General features: G+C 46.4%; 1 protein-coding gene across 1 annotated transcript in view; it reads left to right on the forward strand.

The window, feature by feature from the left end:
- The window catches only part of BIN1 (bridging integrator 1), a gene marked incomplete at its 3' end in the record, with an annotated part of 134,039 nt that overhangs the window by 4,359 nt on the left and 107,779 nt on the right, over positions 1–21,901 (forward strand). Inside the window, exon 2 of the mRNA XM_015414912.1 lies at positions 21,617–21,792. Within this exon, the coding sequence (XP_015270398.1) occupies positions 21,617–21,792 (176 nt within the window). The remainder of the gene's footprint in view (positions 1–21,616; positions 21,793–21,901) is intronic.

Consider the following 21,901-nt stretch of genomic DNA (forward strand, 5'->3'; position numbering starts at 1 on the left):
GAGCCCACAAGGGGAGTGGCAGATGGAGTGGGGAGGGAGGGGTGGGGCGCTCTGGCCATCTAGCACAAACCAAGCAGCAGAGGCAAAGTTGGGCCACAACATAGACTTTATTGCACTGGAATCCACGGCAAGGGGTGACGACTGCATCCACTTCCACTCTGGGGACTGAGGGTGCCCGGCATGGCATGAATCTAAGTGAGATAGCATCCCAGGTGGAACTTGGAAAGGGTTGCTGGACATGAAGCTCTGCTTCAAGAGAAGGGCTGGAATAGCGGACCAAGTAGAGTGCAGGGGGGGGGGCTTGCAACACCCACAAGCCTCTTTGTTGAATCTCCACCTGCAAGGCAATGAAACAGAGCTATGGCAACTGGGCGTGAGTGCCACGGCAGCTGCAGCCATGGATGTCTTGTCCTGACAGGGTCTGCAAATACAGAACGATGGAACCCGCTAATGCACACTCACCTCTCCTGTGTCGAAGTGCTCCTGGATTGCTTGCAATCCACCCCCCCCCCCCGCAGGAGCTCCAGCTGAAGGCTGTGAATTGGCAAGGGAATGGTTTAAAGGGACACTTGCCAAGCTGGTTCACCACAAGCAGCAGAGAAGCTGCTCGACCCACCACCACCACCACCGGCACACCCTGCACCCTGCCAAGTCTTTCTAGGGAAGTTTTTCTACGGCATGCCAGGGGCCACGATGCTGTGCTGTGGCAGCTTGTGCCACCCCATGCCTGAACCCAATGCTGGGCCAGAGTGCAGGAGATGGTGTCATGGCACCTCACCTCAAGCGAGGGGAGAGGAATAGCAGGTTTGGGATGCTTGCCCGTGCTTATCTGTCAGTGCGCAGGTGCCCCTGTGAGCCCAGCCTCTGAAGGTTGGGTATCTGTTAGAGTTCTGAAATGGGAGAGGTCAGCCACAGAGTACAGACTTCACTCTCCTCCTTGGGTGTCAGTGCCAAGTGCTTGCCCTGAAGTGCTAAAGTACCCTCTCTGTGCATCACCCACCATCAAACTGCCTCGCCCCTCACTCTAAGTCTGCACAGCAGGGAGCTTTAAGAAAGACTCCTGTGCCTCATGCCCTAACTACCACGCCCATAGCTAATGTGGGGCCCGCGGGGCCCAGTCCCCTAGTGTTTCTTCTGGGCCACCTCCCTCCCGGGGAGGTGCTTGGATTCCTGGGCGCAGAACTCTCCTGGCGGTTCCGGGCACCCCCTTGGGAACTCTGCAAGTCTGGGCTGCCACACACCCTCACAATGGAACCCAGCCCACCAGCTCCTTAGGATGTGCTCTGGGACATGCTCATACTGCCGGGCACTTGTGGAACAATGATCCCTCTGGAGAAAGCCGGGAGGGAGTTGAACGAGCGGATGCTTCGGGAACAATCCCTCCATTACCTTTGTTAGGGATTCGCCACCACTGCGCATGCCCATGTGGATGTGCCCCCTCCCCAATGTGTGTGTATGTGTGAGAAAGAGCATGCAGAACGTCTCCCCAAACCTCCCTGCACACATGTGCACAGCAGCCGAGTGACCTGGAGGTCGGGCTTGGAAGAGGAGAGAAAGCCCAAGGAGGGCATCTGGCCCTTGCGCCTTCTTCCAGCACAGTTCGTGAGATGCCTTGGGATGGGTTAGCGGCCAGCCCCCTCTTGGCCCCCTCCCCCAGAAACCCCTAGCTACGGGGCTGCTAACTACTGAGCTATATGAGGTCCTGGTGGAAGTTTTGTAAGATGGAAGGGGGGCACACTTGGGTGCTGGGGAGGGGGCTTGGCTGCCCTGGGGGGGGAGAGGATTGGCCAAGGCTGTAGTCGGCATCCTGTGCATCTCCAAGGCTAATGGGTGGGGGAAGACTTTATTTTTGCAATCCATGGGTGCCTATGGACTATGCCATGTTTTTGTTGGTGCAACTTTCCACTTCTGGAAGGGGGCATTCCCAGATTGAAAGGGCTCAGGGAGCTGACTAAGGCTGCATTCCCAACACCACCCACAACTACGCTGATGCAGGGGCCTACGCCTCAGTTGCACCAGTGGCTGGCTGCCATGCCCTGCCACTGACTCCCACAAGCAACAGGGCGCTGCAGCAGGCCTGCACTAGTTACACTGATGTTCCTGGACTTACGCTGACATAACTGAGACTTATGCCAGTGTAGGGGTGAGTTGGCTCCCAGAGCACTTTCACCCCTCCCCCTCAGATTGTGCTGTTAGAGCAATAAATTGGAGATTTCCAGATTTTGTGCCACTGAGAATCCTTGAAGTTGCATCCACAGTCTTTGCACCATGCTGTTTGATATGTTAATGGTTTGTTTGTATCTCATTGTAGTACCAATTTATAAGTTTGGGATAATAGGGCAAATTGGAAACCGATAGTTGGCCAATTCAGCCGGATCCAGACATGGTTTTTTCAAGAGAGGGCGGACCACTGCTTCCTTGAGCACCCCAGAGAACTGTCCCTCTATGAGGGTCTTGTTGATAATCTCCCTCAAGGTGCCTCGTAACCCATCATGGCCAGCTTTAATTAGCCACAACAGGCACGGATCAAGGCAGCATGTGGCAGGGTGAACCACTAGGAGCAGTTTGTCAACTTCCTCTAGGCTGAGCGGGCTGAAATGATCCAAAACCAGAATTGAAGATGTGTATGGAGCCTCAAGCTCACTCACTGTTTCAATTGTGGCAGGGAGGTCATGGCGGAGCGACAAGACTTTATCTGCGAAATAGCTCGCAAATGCCTCGCAGCCTATATCCAATCTCTAGTGTTTGGTCTGCCCTGCGGCAGTACAGTTATAGACCAAATTGTTCTAAATAATTGAGCTGGGCATGAGCTCATGGATGCAATTGTGGCCACATAGTACTCTCTCCGCGGCTTTGACTGCCATCTCATAGGATCTCATAAAGGTCCTATAAGATGCTCTTGTAGCTTCATCTTGAGTGTGATGCCACTGTCTCTCTAGCCGTCTCAGTCCTCACTTCATAAGCCACAACTCCTGGGTAAACCAGGGAGCAAGCCTAGAGCGAGGGCGCAGAGGGCGCCGGGGAGAGATCTCGTCAATGGCTGCAGACAGTCGGCTATGCCAGTCCTCTACAAGCTCATGTAAAGAGCCACCAGGGGGCATTGGATCCCGCAGAGCCATCTGGAGCCGCGCTGTGTCCATCTGGCTCCATGGGTGAGCTAAAATATGCTTGCTGCCTAAACAGGGGTGGGGTGAAACATTCAGGCGGGCCCTCAGGGCATGGTGGTCTGACCACGGGACTGCCAAAGCAGTAACCTGGTCCACTGTCACCCCGCCGCGAAGCTCAAATCGAGTGTGTGCCCAGCCTGGTGGGTGGGGGTCGTTACATATTGGGAGAGTCCTAGTGCTGCTGCCTGAGTAGAGCATCAGCATGGACATTGAAATCACCAAGGACTCTCAGTCTAGGGTGTTCCAATGCCCAGCTTGCTACGGTCTCCATCAGGGATGGCAAGCTATCGGCCGGTGTGTTAGACAGTTGGTACACCAACCAAATCGCCAAACTCTCCCCGGCCTCCCATACCTGGCTGGCACACTCAATGCCCAAGATCTTTGGTGGCGGGGGCGCCCTGAAGGACTAAGCCTCCCAGATGAATAGAGCCACTCCTCCCCCCGCCCCCTAGTCCATGATTGGTGAAGGACTGAAAACCCAGGGAGAGCAAGTTGGGAGAGGGCTACTGTCTCCCCTTCCCACACCCAGGTCTTGGTCATACACACCAGGTCTACATTCTGCTCTTACAGAAAGTCCCGGAGGACCATGGTTTTATTGTTTATAGACCTGGCATTACACAACGCCAATGTCAGAGGAGGGTTATTCATCCTAGCCCCACTACCAACATCCCTTGGGATGGGATGCAGTCTGGAAGAGGGCTGCGCTTTTCTATTTCTCTGCCCTCTTCCTTTAATACCCTGCCTGGTATATATACTTTCCCCTCCCCAGGAGCACTGGAATCCCTTAACCCAAGATTGCCATCCCCAGTGGTCTCTGCAAACCTTCAGACCACTGGTAGAGCAGACAATAGGGCACTCAAAATAACAGATAACACATACCAGTAGTGAGCTGCACATCCAATACTGCTAATTCCACTAATATACACCTATCCTACCACCTAATTCAGTCCTATAATTGATTGCCAATAGTAATCAAATTGTCTGGCCAGTAATTTAAATAAAGGCTAAATAAATAATTGTTGTAATAGTTTCCTTTAAGATTCTAAATAATATTGAGGACCTCAGAAGTTGTTATAGATTTGTCTAGAAGCTCTTTATGCTCACCAGAAATAGTTTTGGGTGAAATCTTATTTTAAAAAATGCCCAAATATGTTCAGCTGACTTAGTTGCTGAACTATGTAGTTTAGTATAATAATTAACAAAATCTTGAGTAATTTTTTTTCTGTAGAAAAGTTAAACTTTCCCTTGTTGTCTAGAAGCCAACTGTTTTCATATTCTTTATGTAAGCATTTCAATAGATTTTGATGATTGATGCCAGAACTTTTGCTTCAGAAATAGATTTTTTAAAAATTTGGGATACCTCTGAATGTTTCCAGTTTTGTCCTTTCTATTAGTAATTGCTTATAGACTTTAGCATTAAAAGTCTGTTTGTGCAACTTCTTTAGGTGTTTAGTCCTTAGAAGAAGATAATTTTTAATTAGTTTTTCACTTTGTTGTATGCAGAAGCTAAACAAAAGGAATATTCCTCTCAGTACTGCTTTAAGTGCATCCCAAATAATGTTTTGAGATATACCACAATTGTTTTGAAAATATTCCTGAATTTCCTTTCTTATTTCAGTATTAATAGATTCAGTAGATAGGTTTTTCTTGAGTGTCTAATTGAAATTTTTGCTTCTGGTGTGTGAATCTAATAATTAACAGTAAATTGGGGCATGATCTGACCATCTGGCGAGTCCTATGGATGCACAGAAGATACTGTTAATAAAAGAATTTGAGACAAGTATGTAACCAATGCATGTGTGGGTTTGGTATCTAGGAGCAAAATATGAGGTGTCTATCATTTGTATGTAGAGTTCTCCACACATCACATAAATAAAATTTCTTTAGTAAAGGAGAAAAACCAAGATATGGTCTCATTTTCTTGTCCCTTACTGTTTGTGCTCTTTTGAGTTAGATCTGTCTAGAAGAGTTAGAAAATTTAAGTCTTCCCCCCAAAAATGATTGGACCTTCCTGAAAAACTATTAGTTTCTGAAATGTTTGTTTAAGAGAGTTTAATTGTCCACTTCTGGGTGCATATATTGAACATAAGGTAGTCTGGTTACCATTTAGTTTACCTTTAATGAAGGTATCTACCCTCTGGGTTGACATCAAAAGCCTCATGGAGAAATCTGATTTTTTTAGAAATTAAAATTACTGTACCTCTTGATTTTAAAGTTCCTAGGGCACTAAATTACAAAGGAAACCAGTTAGATTTGAGCATCACAGGAGTCACTTTTTCAGGTGAGTCTCATGTAAGAAAGCCGAGATGGGGGGGCGAGGCAGGCGACGGAAGACTGATGCCTCTGTTGCCCGGCTGGAGTGGCCGCGGGGGGGGGGGGTCTGGAGTCGGGCGGCCGCTGGGGGGAGCCGCGGTCGCCTGGGCCGAGATTGGGCATTCCCCTCAGTGCCTGTTGGTAGGCAACTAAGCTTGGTCCTGTCACCTACTTTGGCCTTTGGGAGAAAACACATTGGGGCCAGTCCTGATAGGGTTGCCAACTCCAGATGGGAAATTCCTGGAGACTTGAGGGATGGAGCCTGAAGAGGGTGAGGTTTGAGGAGGGGTGGGACCTCAGACAGGTACACTGCCATAGACTCCACCCTCCAAACCAGTCAGTCCCACATAGGGAACCATTGTTGCCAATCTCCAGGTGAGGGCTGGAGAGCACTCAGTATTACAACTGTTCTGCAGAAGGGAGGGCAGAAGTCAGCTGAAGTCAAAGGGGCAGATAATGGTAGGTTGGTGGCTAGCTGGGAAGGAGATGGGGTTGCCAACTACATGCTGACAAATTCCTGGGGATTTGAGGGGTGGAGCCTGGAGAGGGTGGGGTTTGCAGAGGGGTGGGACCTCAGACAGGTAGAATGCCATAGACTCCACCCTCCAAACCAGCCATTTTGTCCTGGGTAACAATTGCTGCCAATCTCCAGGTGAGGGCTACAGATTACTCACAATTACAACTGCTCTTCAGGTAGCAGAGATCAGTTCCTCTGGAGAAAACAGTGGACTCTGTCATTATACCCTGCTGAGGTCACCACAGCAAATTGACACTGTTTGCCCAAAGCCAGAGCACTGCCCCAGAGCCTCTTTCTAGATCTCATTGTATTGCTTTCACGACGGGCTTTACTGCTAGTAGTGCTATAACACAACACTCCAGGCATTCTAATGGGGTTGATATAATGCTGTTGTGTTATAGCATTATAGTGCTATACCGTTATAGTGCTATAAAGTGATCGTTCAAAAAAAAAAAAAGCCGGAGATCGCCCATGTGGGCGAAAAACGGCAGGAAAAAGCGCATCGGAACCGGGAGAGGAAACTGAAGACTAATTGGAAGCGGTTGACAGGTAAAACGTTTCAGCCCTGTTTCCTAAATGGGACAGAAGCGTTTGTGTGTGAAATTACAAATATATTCAGGTAGGGAACCGGTTCTAAAACAGTTCTGTCTGAAATGACAGACCAGAAACCATTTGGGAACCGTTCCTCTTTCGGATTATATTGTCTGTCTGAAATTCCTCAACGTGTCTTAAGATTCATATAGCTACCTTAGTTTCCTGGAGAATAGTACTTTCTTCCTGTACTTGTTCTCCCTCCCTGTGGAATTACAACTTTCCCTTTGACTCTAGAGGAGTCTAAGACCATTTCCTTTTTCACACCAGCCAGGGGTCCCTTTTGAGTTAGACCCACTGAATAACTGACAAGGAAATATTCTCCTTTTCCTAGAAGCAACATTCCCTTTTCTGTTCGGCTAGACTGGCAGCTTCAACCTACTGACCAATCCCGCCTGCCAAAACTGACCCTCAGTTCTTGACCCAGTGAAATAAATGGTTTTCAGCTTGGCTGACACTTAAGACTAAAGTTCTTATTTGGAACTGTTCCTCAGATTTGATGGTACATAGTAACAGCAAGGAGTTGTGTCCCTTCACACAAGTGAACTTGTCTGTTTCCCTCTGACAGACACACTAACTCCACTTGTCTAGCTTCTGATCCTTTCCCCCAGCACCCAGCTGGTTGTTTTTTGTTTTGTTTTTTTGCTGATGATTTAGGCTTTATTTTGGAAAATCCTTTAAATTCCACAAATGTCTTGATATCTTTGTTACATAAATATGGAGCAGTGGCAGGTCTAAAAATCAACATAAATAAAACAAAAACCCTGACCAAAAATATGACAAAGACTCAAATACTACTCCTCCACGAAAAAACAGGATTTGAAACCCAGAAGAAAATTTGCCGCTTTGCCGCTTGTGAACCGCCCTGAGCCTTTGGGAGGGCAGTATAGAAATCTAATAAAATAAACCTCTCCTTATATATAATTGAGTAAGAACATTCTATATGAACATTCTAAATTTGGCCCCTTTAATGTATGGACGCTTGAACTGTCAGTCAGAAGACGCTGGCTGGGTTGACTGGCTGCTTTGTGCAGTCCCGCCCAGCGTTTCAAGGTCTTTTGCATATGGAAGCTGATTGGACTTCACTGCATTCCACACCTCAAACTCACCCCCCTCCCCGCAAGGCAGTTGGAATGTCAGTTGCATATGGAACCTTCAAGGTCTTTTGCATATGGAAGCTGATTGGACTTCACTGCATTCCACACCTCAAACTCACCCCCCTCCCCGCAAGGCAGTTGGAATGTCAGTTGCATATGGAACCTTCAAGGTCTTTTGCATATGGAAGCTGATTGGACTTCACTGCATTCCACACCTCAAACTCACCCCCCTCCCCGCAAGGCAGTTGGAATGTCAGTTGCATATGGAACCTTCAAGGTCTTTTGCATATGGAAGCTGATTGGACTTCACTGCATTCCACACCTCAAACTCACCCCCCTCCCCGCAAGGCAGTTGGAATGTCAGTTGCATATGGAACCTTCAAGGTCTTTTGCATATGGAAGCTGATTGGACTTCACTGCATTCCACACCTCAAACTCACCCCCCTCCCCGCAAGGCAGTTGGAATGTCAGTTGCATATGGAACCTTCAAGGTCTTTTGCATATGGAAGCTGATTGGACTTCACTGCATTCCACACCTCAAACTCACCCCCCTCCCCGCAAGGCAGTTGGAATGTCAGTTGCATATGGAACCTTCAAGGTCTTTTGCATATGGAAGCTGATTGGACTTCACTGCATTCCACACCTCAAACTCACCCCCCTCCCCGCAAGGCAGTTGGAATGTCAGTTGCATATGGAACCTTCAAGGTCTTTTGCATATGGAAGCTGATTGGACTTCACTGCATTCCACACCTCAAACTCACCCCCCTCCCCGCAAGGCAGTTGGAATGTCAGTTGCATATGGAACCTTCAAGGTCTTTTGCATATGGAAGCTGATTGGACTTCACTGCATTCCACACCTCAAACTCACCCCCCTCCCCGCAAGGCAGTTGGAATGTCAGTTGCATATGGAACCTTCAAGGTCTTTTGCATATGGAAGCTGATTGGACTTCACTGCATTCCACACCTCAAACTCACCCCCCTCCCCGCAAGGCAGTTGGAATGTCAGTTGCATATGGAACCTTCAAGGTCTTTTGCATATGGAAGCTGATTGGACTTCACTGCATTCCACACCTCAAACTCACCCCCCTCCCCGCAAGGCAGTTGGAATGTCAGTTGCATATGGAACCTTCAAGGTCTTTTGCATATGGAAGCTGATTGGACTTCACTGCATTCCACACCTCAAACTCACCCCCCTCCCCGCAAGGCAGTTGGAATGTCAGTTGCATATGGAACCTTCAAGGTCTTTTGAGGCTGGCAAATTCCTGGGGATTTGAGGTTTGCGGAGGGGTGGGACATCAGACAGGTAGAATGCCATAGACTCCACCCTCCAAACCAGCCATTTCATCCTGGGTAACAATTGTTGCTAATTTCCAGGTGAGGGCTACAGATCACTCAAAATTACAACTGCTCTTCAGGGACCAGAGATCAGTTCCTCTGGAGAAAACAGTGGACTCTGTCATTATACCCTGCTGAGGTCACCACAGCAAAATGACACTGTTTGCCCAAAGCCAGAGCACTCCCCCAGAGCCTCTTTCTAGATCTTGTTGTATTTATTTCCACAACGGGCTTTACTGCTAGTAAATAAATGAATACCTTGGAATAAAGTTAACAAATAAATGTAGCTCCTTAATGGAAAATAACTACATGGAATTGCTGGAAACAATTTTAAAAAAACTTGGAAAAATGAGAAAGCCTTCAAATTTCTTTTATGGGCAGAATAGCCACCATTAAAATGAATATTTTAGCAAGGCTGATGTTTCTATTCCAAACAATACCGATTATCCAGAACCAAACCTATTTTAAAGAATTGAATAAATTGGTCACCCAGCTGTTCTTACAGCTGGACTCAGCTGGCGCTGGCCAATTAGAGGAGGGGTGCACACAGGCAGCACCCTGTGGATCAACCTGTGCTTCACAGTGAGGCATTAACCCTTTAATCTCCCAGCTCTCTGAATTTGATGCATCCGGCTTTTGGAGGTCAGTTCATCACAAGGGATAAGATTACATACTCCATGCCTCTGTTGCCTTCCTGACAGTAATTCATTCTTTGGGTGTCATCCATGTGTCTGCAGTGAGATGTGTAGTTCCTCTGACCAATGCAGCTCCTCATTACAACCTGCCCACATGGCACCCATTCAGGTATGGTTGCCAGGTTCCCCACTGGCCACTGATGGGGGCCAGGGGGCATAGGGTTGTCAGCTCCTTATTGGGAAACTCCTGAAGATTTGGGGGTGGGGGAGGCTGGGGAGGACAGGGACCTCAGTGAGGTACAGGACCTGTGAAAAAATGCCCCAGAAACTTTTGACAAACTCTTAACCCTGACAAACTCTCTGACAAACTCTTAACACTGTCATTATGACAGTGCTAAGAGTTCATCAAAAGCTCTGGGGGCACTGAGCAGGGGGTTGGACTAGATGGCCTGTATGGCCCCTTCCAACTTTGTGATTCCATGATTCTACGATTTTCCATACAAGTTATCTGCCCCCAGTTCAGTGTTGTTGGGAAGTTGTTTCCCCTGCTTCCATACAGCATTGTGCTGCATTCATCGTGTCTGTATTTTATAACCTTCACGGGGGAACGTGACTTCTTTCTATTGTGGGTATTTCCCACTATGGCACATGTGGAAACCCACCATGGAAATGACCCTTCATACAGTATAAAATATACCCTCCCACCAGGGGTCATTTCCTGCAGGAGCGCACAGGAGCAGAGCTCTGGGAGTAAAGAGCCCAGGGGGCAGGCACATGCAACAACCCCAGCCCCCTGCTCCCAGCAGCCCTCAGTCAGAGCCAGAAGCAGCCAGGTAAGCTGAAGAGCCCCCTCCCCCCGGTCTAAAACAGTCCAGTGGCACCTTTAAGACCAAGTTTTATTCAGGTACAAGCTCTCCCTCCTCTGTGAGGACAGATCTGCAGGTCCCCCCCCCAATAGCTGGCAATCCAAAACAGTCCAGTGGAGGCTGAGCGGTGGGTGTTGCCTTCTGACACACTTCTGGTGATGTCAGGGGGTGTGGCATATGCAAATGAGTTATTCTAATGAGTTATGCTAATGCGCTCCTCCACCTCTTTTTCTACGAAATGACCCCTGCCCTCTGCAAACAAATCCATATATGAAGTAATCTTTATAAGTGTTGGATGTTACAAGTTAAAACACTTCTATTTCAGTATTTACTGGGTTAATACCATTTACTAAATCACATGTTTGTTTGTAACCAATAAGTTTAGAGAGCTAGAAAGCCCGGTAACTTCAGATCTAGTTTGTCGTTCTGATTGGAGACTAGAGTGGCTAGTATTAGCATTTTATGGCTCTTTGTCCTGAGCAAGAAGAAGTTAGTCTCCATTGCACTTCTGCCATGTTCTGTATAGCTGTAAGGATGTAGGAATATAGCTCTTTGTTATTTTACATCCCGTATACCTTTTCCCCATGCTAGGTTGTAGTAAACTTTTATATTTTAAACACACCATGGACTCTGACTCTTTAATACTCTGCTGAATGCTGATTACTCTGCTGATTAACTTTAGAAATTAATAAGAATAACCCCAACAATAAGGCATTTTCTTTGGGCTGCATATCTGGTAATCCTCCCATTGCTTCCTTTGGAAAGATGCTGTTTATGACAGAAGCACATAGTGACTGTTGCATCGTTCTCATTCAAATCAAAAACCTTTATTAGGCATTTGTGCATCATTCACATTCAGTGCAGTGGGGCTTGAGCAGCACTGGCTTGTGCTAGCTCTCACTGGAGAACTAGCAATGCTAGTGACAGAACAACTTTGGCAACGGTCTGATACAGAAACAACCCAAGTGAACTGGGGTGCTTGTGGCTGTTCTCTAGCTCAGGGATCCCCAGCTGTGGACCCTTTTGGAAGTCTGAGAAGGCGTAGTGGCTGCCATCACACACACACACACACACAAAATCCCCCCCTCCGCAGTGCTTGAGGGCAGATACAGAAGGGTCCTGTTTGATTCTGGGGAAGTACAAACCATCGAACAGATGATGTTTAGATGCAACTGGTACAATAAGATCTGAAACAAACATATCACATATTTTGTAAAAGAAACATCTAGCCAGACCGTCTGGGAGTGTTGTAACCAATCGCTATCCGATGAAAATCGGACTATTACTGAATCTGTGGCTAAATTTTGGGCGGTGTGCTATCGTATTAGAAAGGTGCAGCTAAATTTATAAAATTGTATTTGCCTTTTATATTTCTTACTGGATTTGTCAAATATTTTTATGGTCACACACACACACACAACTCCATTTTACCCAGATTTTAACACTCTGTATCCTAATGTGTTAGGTTATGTTGGCTCGATGCCGTAATAAATCCATCTACATCTATCACAAAATGGATGCCATGAAGGACAAGACCAGCCCTCTGCTTGGGGAAATGAGAGGCTGTTTTGTTTCAGTTTCCAGACGAAGAGGAAGGCCATTGCATGGACACAGGGACAGCCTAGGGACTGGGTATTTATGGCTTAGCTGGGCCTAAGATGAAATCAGTGCTGTGTTTATCACACAGTGACATAGGGAGCAAACCAAAGCTCCTTTTTTCTGTTCCATTTACGAACCTTTGGATTTTATCCCATAGTTTCACATGTTGGAGATTGCTGCTCTAACTGGATAGGGAATTGCATGCACAAAACAGATGCGGCTGTGCTCATCTTTCTTTCTTTGATCCAACTGCTGGGGCGCCATACTCAGCAGCTGACTGGCACAATTACTGACAGTGTGACATGGCTTCATGTTCACAGCTCTCTCTGGCAGAAACACATATGCACTGTCTCATCAGGGCCAAAAGCTTTAGTTGATTAATCTACTGAGTAAAGCAGTTTAAGCTTGTAAATGTAGTTAGGAACGTTAAGCCCTTTGCAAGCCCTGGACCCACTAATGTAATCTGAGAACTTTCCTTCCTTTCTTGGTAAACAAGGGCCTTTCCACATTGTTTCACACAATAAATGTGGTTATCAGGGGTCATTTCGTAGAAAAAGAGGTGCAGGAGCTCATTAGCACAATTTATTAGCATAACTTATTTGCATATGCCACACCCCCTGACATCACCGGAAGTGTGTCAGAAGGCAACACCCACTACTTAGGCTCCAATTTTGGATTGCTAGCTATGGGGGTGACAGATCCCCTTGGAGTGCCTCACAATCCTCACTGGTTTTCACAACCCTGAACAACTTTGTATCATCCGCAAATTTAGCCACTTCACTGCTTACTCCCATCTCCAAATCATTAATGAACAAGTTAAAAAGCAGTGGACCAAGTACTGATCCCTGCGGTACCCCACTGCTTACCACCCTCCACTGAGAAAATTGCCCCTGCAGGAAATGACCCCTGGTGGTTATTCATATGTTGCTCAGGATTGGTATTCCTTTCTTCACCCACTTGTAAAATAATTTAAAGGATGACCACTGTCAGGCCAAAAAAGATCAGGTACTGTCTTTGAACAAACAGCAGAAGTAGTGGCCCAGAGGGCAATCTATAAATTAGGAAGTCCCCAGTCTGAATCTCACCTCCAATAAGAAGGAACTCAACAGGAGGCTTTAGGCAGGCTACCCTCTCTCAGCCTCAATTTTAATGTCTGCAATTTAAGATAAGAATACTGATCTACCCTATAAGGCTGTTAGGGTTACAACAGGATAATATATGTGAAGTACTTTGAATGCTTGAAAATAAAAATGCTAGGCATTCTGCGAAGGCTGCCTGCTCTTCCACTTCAATCCTGGTGGTGTGCACATCAGTAAGGTAAAGGTTTCCCTTGCATGAAAGCCAGTCGAATCCGACTCTAGGAATGCGGTGCTCATCTCCGTTTCTAAGCTGAAGAGCCAGCACTGTCCAAAGACATTTCCATGGTCATGTGGCTGGCATGACTAGATGCCAAGGCGCACAGAACGCTGGTACCTTCCCACCGAAGCAGTACCTATTTATCTACTTGCAATTTCTTGCTTTTGAACTGCTAGGTTGGCAGGAGCTGGTCCCTTTTTGCCTGCCTGACCTCAGACTTGCATTTTATTTGCCATATCCTGTGTTCCGTTTTATCAGCCTCACTGTGACTAGCTTTCCACTGCTTAAAGGAATTCTTTTTACTTTTTACAGCCTCCATTACTCTGTTTGTTAACCATGCAGGCTTTTTCCTATACCTTTTTGTGCCTTTCCTAACCTGCGGAATATATATTTTTTGAGCTTCTAGGATCGTAGTTTTAAATAGATCCCAAGCTTCCCCAATTGTTTTGACCCTTTCTACTTTTCCTTTCAGTTTCCTCCCCACGTGTCCCCTCATATCAGAGAAATTACCCCTTTTAAAGTTAAAAATGGTTGTGTGAGTCTTTTTGGCCAATTCTCTATTTGTACAAATGATGAACCTTCCGGTCTGCAGTTCAGCCTCTTAACCACTTGCGCCACTGCAGCCCTTTCATGCACATCAGTACCAAACAGTAATACAACTGGATCCTCTCCCCCTCAAGGATGGCCCATGTGACTTAGGCACCTGAGGCAGGAAACCTCAATGGGATTGCCACATTCAAAGAATAAGAACTCTGAGCTTAAAATCTGTTAATGGTGCTGATGTAGGGTTGCCAGATCCAGGTTGGGAAACTCCTGGACATTTGGGGGAAGGAGCCTCGGGAGGAGAGGGACTTCACTGTGGGACAATGCCATATCGTCCACCCTTTCAAGCATCCATTTCCTCCAGGGGAACTGATCTCTGTAGTCTAGAGATGAGGTATAAATCCGGGGGATTCCCCAGGTCCCACCTGGAGGCTGTCATCCGTATGCCGGTGGCCTAAGTTGTTCAGTCGCACAGTCGAGTCCGACTTCGTGACCCCATAGACCACATCACGCCAGGCCCTCCTGTCTTCCATCGTGCTCCGGAGTTTGCTTAATTTCATGTTCGTTGCCTCGATAACATTGTCTAACCATCTCATCCTTTGCTGTCCCCGTCTTCTTTGACCTTCAATCTTTCCCAGCATCAGGGTCTTCTCCAGGGAGTGCTCCCTTCTCATTGGGTGGCCAAAGTATTTGAGCTTCAGCTTCATTATCTGGCCTTCCAGGGAACAGTCAGGGTTGATTTCTTTTAGGATTGACTGATTTGATCTCCTTGCAGTCCAGGGGACTCTCAAGAGTCTTCTCCTAAGAGCTTCTTAGGTGGCCTAAGAGCTTCCACTAAAAAAGGAGGCTGTTTACTGCAGTAGTTAAAGTGTTAGACTAGGACCTGGGAGATCCAAGGTCAAGTCCCCACACAGCTGTGTAGGTCACTGGGTGACTTTGGGCCAAATGTGGTCTCTCCTTTCAACCTAACTTCCACAGGGGTGCTGTGAAGTTACAATAGAGAAGAGATAATTATTCATACTACCCTGAGCACCTTACAGGAAAGGAAATAGAAGATAACAATGTGCTGGACAGATTTCTTTCCCTTTACCTCATGGAATAGCCACTCCTGTCTCCATTCATTGCCCATGAACAGGATTTGTGGTTTTGCCTTTGAGCTGGATGCTAAAGCTCTTCAAAATGTAATTTGAGAGATTCTCTGGATAAGTACTCTGGCTGCCTTTCATGCTGACCACTCATCTCTCATTGGTTTCTTGGTCTTCATGCTGTCTAATCCAACCCTGGACAGGTGAACAGGTGCTATTTTGCAATTCATCTTTCACTGTGGATTGTTCAGTAAAGTGTTTAATGAAAATGATGAAGAATATTTATCTGCCAGACTTTGTGGGGTTAATAATAATAATAATCAGTATTGTTGCTTTTCATTTTAAACAAAAATTGTGTAACTGGTAATCACTGGTGTGATTTTGTTAGAAGAAGAGATTGGATTTATACCCTGCCCTTCACTACCCAAAGGAGTCTCAGAGTCTCAGAGTGGCTTAAAAACTCCTTTCCCTCCCCCTCCCCACAACAGACACCCTGTGAGGTAGGTGGGGCTGAGAGAGCTCTGACGGAAACTGCTCTTATTCAAGGACAGCTGTGCCAGAACTATGGCTTGCCCAAGGTCATCCAGCAGGTGCAAGTGGAGGAGTGGGGAATCAAACCCGGTTCTCCCAGATTAGAGTCAGCGCACTTAACTACTATACCAAACTGGCTCTTGTTAGTAATTTGTGATTGTTTTAAATGGTTTTTACACACACATGTAGTTTCACAGCAACACAGGCTCTTTGTAAGCAAAGATTTGAAAATTTATGTAGGTAAAAAGGGATGGGCATGAACCCCCAAATGAACTGCGGTTCAAGCATGATCCAGGCTGATTCATGGTTCATGAACCAGGCGTTCGGGGAAACTCATCTCCCATGATTGGCCCACAAACATCCATGTTTTTCATGGAGGTTCATAGGAGACATATTCTTGAGCTCAAAAAGAATTTAAATGCCTTCAGAGCTTACTTTGAAGTTCACCTGAGTGGGGCCACGGGGTGGTGGTTGGCTCCGAGAGTGAGCTCAGAAGGCCATTATAGGACTTTGGAGCTCACTCTGGCAGCTCTGTCGAGTCGAGTGGGCTCTGAAGGCTTTTATAAACCTTAAATGTCCTTATATGGGCAGGCCCTTATACGAGCAGGCCGAATTCCAGGTGGGGCCTGCCCATATAAGGGCACATAAGGCCCTATAAGGGCCTTCTGAGCTCACTCTCGGAGCTCAGTCGGGCCAGCCTGACCCAGAGGTGGGCTCCGAAGGCATTTAAATGCCTTTGGAGCTCTCGTGGTTCATTTAATAAAACAAACAACGAACCCCAACAATCTATCATTTTCCCAGTTTGTGCCCATCCCTATAAACAACCTATCATTACCTATGAGCTGCTTATAGTCTATACACTTTGAATGTAAAAACTGGTGGGACTTGGAACCAAGGGACACAGTAAAGCAGGCAGTAGTTAATTTTTTAAAAGGGGGAAGTGCCAATCCGGGGGATTCCCCAGGTCCCACCTGGAGGCTGTCATCCGTATGCCGGTGGCCTAAGTTGTTCAGTCGCACAGTCGAGTCCGACTTCGTGACCCCATAGACCACATCACGCCAGGCCCTCCTGTCTTCCATCGTGCTCCGGAGTTTGCTTAATTTCATGTTCGTTGCCTCGATAACATTGTCTAACCATCTCATCCTTTGCAAAACCTCTGACCTGTTTAATCTCAGATCTGAGCTAGCTGGGGGTTATTCAGTGATGAATGAAGGACTCTGGGTATGGGCTATGGGCATTTCCCCACATAGATTATGGGTAGAAAACTTTCAAAAATCAGCAACTGTCTTTTTTTTGGGGGGGGGCAAAGGATCCCCACCTCCACGTAGCTTCCCTTGGTACTGAAAAGAAGATCTGATACTGATCCTTAAATCAAATGAAATCTTATGTGGCATTCAAATGCCACTCTCACATCACTTCTCCTTCTCTTTTTGTTCTTGCTTTCAATTTCCTTGGTCCAGGGATCTTTTTCAGTTTAGCTTGTTACATGTATTATACTGAAACAGATCAGTCTAATGAGGTCTGTATTATTTACTCAGATGGGCAGTGGCTCTCCAAGGTCCCAGGTAGAAGTCTTTTACACCACAAGTTGCTGGACTAGATGGACCATGGGTGTGATCCTCAACCCTGCAAGCCCTTTTGTCCGCCCTGCCTGGATGCAGTCACCTTTTGTTATCTTTCTGGAAAGCACCCCTGCTCAGACAGAGCCAGGAAATCCATAGGTTATCCTGCAGTCACCATTAATTCCTGGACCTTACAATTATTTCTTTTGATATTCTTTTGTGCTGGCTCCTATAGCTATCACTGGTCTGCCAGCCAAAACTGTATATTCTCATCCTCTCCCCTTGGTGCAGAGGCTGAGAAGTCCAGTTTTCTTTCTCTAGGACATTTCTTTGCCACACAGCAGTATCCTTCCCCTCCCTTATCTTCGTCTTTTTCCTTGGGACCTTTGGAAGTTCTGACTAAAGCCCTTACTCTCAACCTGTGGATCATTGAAACAGACAATGTACTCTATTCAGGCCCTGGTCACACGGGCCAGATAATGCGGCGTGTGTGTGGGAGGTGTGGCTGTTTGCCCCGGAGCAAAATAAAACGCGGTAGCCTGATCATACGGTCCCCCAAGTCTCCGTGCTTCGGCTGTTAGCTGGCACTCACACGGCGATGCTGCAGTGTGGCAAAGAAGCGGTGCAATCACACAAGCGTTTTGTGTTTGTGCGCATGAGCAGTTCCGTGGAGCAGCACTGCTTTCAGTTTCCTGTTTGTGCACATGTGCTTACGAAAAACATCCGGTTTGCAACGGGACATGGATGGACGCTGGGTGCCATGGGATACTAGCACTCCCGCGATCAGACGCCCGCCTGTGCTGTGCATTTTCCGGATACTAGTGCACTTTCCTTGGTACTTTAAAACTCTGCATCTTCGGCAGGACGCCACGGGTTGGCCATGGGTGTGCTATGCTTCCCAGATGTTGTGGCGTGATCGCGCCCCGAATATCCGCCCGACATTTGTGCCTTCTCTGTGTGACCAGGGCCTCAGCTCAGCAGACTGCAGTCAGGTAAACTCCTTCTCTTTGTTCATTCCTTTTGTCTTAAAAATCCTCAGCTCCCTTTAACTCCCTCTCTACCCCACTTCTCCTTGTGGCTGTTCCTTGGCACAGAATGCTCATTCAGCCAGAGGCTTAATCCCCCCCCCTTTCTCTCCTAACTCTTCATACACACATTCTTCTGAACACAACTCAACTGTTCTTATGCTTGAGTACCTTTTCAATTCCTATTTCCCTAAATACACACCAAACCTCATTTTGGAAGGTTGTTTCATGGTTACTGGTAACCTTTTAGAGGAACTTTGAGCTGCACACTATCCAGGTAAAGATCCCTAAACCACACATTCTGCTCTCCCCCCCCCCACTGGCAACTCTGTCAGTTTTCCAAGCTAGCCAGTGGAAGTGGAAAGAGGTTTCCCCTGACACTGAGCTGAATTCCTACGAATTAGCTGGGGTTCTGGGTGTGTATCCTGACCTGAGCCCAAGTTAGAGAGTCCATGCATGTCTAAGGATTTACGTGAAAGAGAGCACGTGTGGTAACAGGAGAAAAAGTGGTTCCCCAAAGGTGGTTATTCTATTTCCTAGGCCCTCCTTTAAATAAAGAAATATTTCCATTCCATCTCCAATCTAAATTGCCCAAATATTAGAAGATATGTGTTGGGGTGCAGGTGACCAGAGGCCTGTGGCCAAAAATGGTGGAAGTTAAGATGATCTTGGTATTAAGGGACTTGCAGCTTTTAGAGAAAAAGAAAGAGAAGATGTGTGGTTTGGGGGGGGGGAAGAATGAGTAGAGGCCTGTGTCCCAAATGGTGAAAGTTGATTTTGGCATCCTGGGACCTGCTTTAGAGAAAAAGAAATGGAGGAGATGGGAATAGTTCTGTCTTTTGCCATTCTTGTTTGTCTCTGTGCATCTGCACACGGGGGGGGGGGAGATATAATGCTGGTCCCCCAAATATGGAAAATGAGGTGATTCTGCCGTCCTGGACCCTGCTTCAGCAAAACAAATGCTCCCGCATTTTCAGGCCAAGGTATCTGAGAAGCTAGTATTTATGTGTTGATGGGCTGGTCTAAAATGGGGAAGAGCAGAATTCCAATCCCCATTTAGACATGAAGAAGAAGAAGAAGAAGAAGAAGAAGAAGAAGAGATTGGATTTATACCCTGCCCTTCACTTGGAGTCTCAGAGTGCCTTACAATCTCCTTTTTCTTCCCCTCCCCACAACAGACACCCTGTGAGGTAGGTGGGGCTGAGAGAGCTCTTTCGAGAACTGCCTTTGAGAGAACAGCTCTGAAAGAGCCTATGACTGACCCAAGGTCACACCAGCAGCTGCATGTGGAGGAGTGGGGGATCAAACCCAGTTCTCCCAGATTAGAGCCCACACTCTTAACCGCTACACCAAACTGGCTCCTTCTGTGACCTTGGGCCAGTCACAGAGTCTAATGTACCTTGCAGGGTAGTTGTGAGGAAAAGAGAGAGGGAGAGAGAGTATTTCCTTTCATATACAAATAAAATATTTACTCTAAATGTGTCAGTGAAGGACTTCGTGACATCTTTCCTCTTATCTTTACAGAGTCTTCTTCTTTTGACTGAGATTCAGACTACTATGAGTAAAAAAACATAATGAAACCACATGATTAATTGTTGATAGCATCTGGTTTTTGGAAATATAAATGATTTCATATTGAAATAATTTAACGCAGATTTACTACAAGTTCAGCCCCATACCTCCCAACCCCAGGAAAACCGACAAGTCACCCCCCCACCCCAGTTAAGGTGTTTGCCAAATGGCAACTATATTCCTTTTTTTTTGTCGTTTAAGCTACACATTGGCCTAGGAGCAGTTAACAGTCAAAGGGAAGGATACATGGAAAAGCCGTCTTTTTGAGCGTGGTTTTTAAAATAATTTTTATTTATAACTTTTTAACATTACAATAATACAATTATGAAAGTAGGTAATATGCAAGATGAACCGAGAAAACAAAACAGTATACAGAAGAGAGAAGCATAATATATGCAACTATTGATCGAAATTCTATTGATCAAAATTCACAATTACAGAATTTAAGTAAAAACATAATTAAAAATAACATGAACATTAAAAAACATGAACAGATTAACAGGTTGTTATATGATATTAAAACGTTGAAATGATTTCCAAATATCTCTGAGGAACAGAGCTTGAAGGTACATCAGTATTAACATTGGTTGCTTCAAGAAACGGTAACCATTTGGAGTAGAATAAAGATTGTGTTTTATAAGTATTGACAGGAGGTATGGAAGTAGCAATTTTTTCCATAGTGTAATATTCCCATATTTGCATATACCATTGTTGAAGAGTTAGTATATTAGAACTCTTCCAATTACGTGTAATGACAGACTTAGCTGCCATTAATAATGTTGAAATTAATTATGTTTGTGTCTTAGAGATCATAATACCTTCCCATAAAACAAGCAGTATCAATTCAGGAGAACAAGGTAAGTCTACATTGGTGATCAACTTAATATTACATAAAATTGTAACCCAAAATGTTTTAACTTTTTTGCAGGTTCACCAGCAGTGGTAGTAACTCGCTACTTCGCCACATGAACGCCAGCATAAGGGTGAGTATTTTTTTGTTGATATGGTGTAATTTAACAGGTATATGATACCATCTTGATACCAACTTAAAGGCTTGTGCTCTTTTATTCAGGGATCTGGATAACATACTAGGGGATGACCAGATTTTGAGCCATGTAAGATCAGACAGTGGCACCGCACAGTCTGTATTCCAAGAGACTTGATATGTTGTAGGTTCTGGTGAAATGGATAACAGTGCCTTGTAAAGAATCGAAATGATTCCCTTGCAGGATTTGACATCCGTGGATAGTATTTTTTTTTTAAAGTAAGAGTCCCAAATTCCCTCTCACTTTTGAAAGTGGAGTTCCAGAGGTTCTTTATTTGCAGATATGCAAACCAGTTAATTCTCCTGCCAACCTAGCAGTTCGAAAGCAAGAAATGGCAAGTAGATAAATAGGTACCACTTTGGTGGGAAGGTAGCAGCGTGCCGTGCGCCTTGGTGTTTAGTCATGCCGGCCACATGACAACGGAAACGTCTTCGGACAGCGCCGGCTCTTCGGCTTGGAAACGGAGATGAGCCCCGCAACCCTCCAGTCGGATTCGACTGGCTTTAGAGCAAGGGAGACCTTGACCTTTACCTTTAAACCAGTTAATGACAAGACTCTATTTTTGTCCGATCTCAGATTTGTCTGAAAGAACAAAGCTTTTGTGAATGTCCTTAAAAACGCGTCCGCTGAGCGCCTTGCTCGGACAGCTGTCGCATCCCCTTTCCCAGACAGGGCAGCTCCCGGAACAGAGCGCGCGGTTCCTTTAAGACGCCGCCGGGCCGGGCCGGCGCTGTCTCTTTAAAAGGCTGTCTCCTCCCGTCCCCCGGCTCTTGCAGAGGGCTATGGCCATTGTTCCGCTCCTGCTCTCTCCCCCCTTCCTCCGGGCCTGATTAATCCCAACCACCGCAGCGTTGAAAAAAGGGACGGCGAAATGGCCGAGATGGGCAAAGGAGTCACTGCGGGGAAAATCGCCAGCAATATGCAGAAGAAGCTCACCAGGGCGCAGGAGAAGGTAACGGAGGAGGAGGAGGGGGGGAGATGAATGGTGCTGCTGTGCCCGTAGACGAGAGCCTTTGCGTTCTTCCTGCGCGACTGGGGAGAGAATGGCGTGTCGGGGGGGG

The sequence above is a fragment of the Gekko japonicus genome, unplaced genomic scaffold, assembly GCF_001447785.1.
Source record: "Gekko japonicus isolate JY-2015 unplaced genomic scaffold, Gekko_japonicus_V1.1 scaffold2861, whole genome shotgun sequence".
Classification (NCBI taxonomy): Eukaryota; Metazoa; Chordata; class Lepidosauria; order Squamata; family Gekkonidae; genus Gekko; species Gekko japonicus.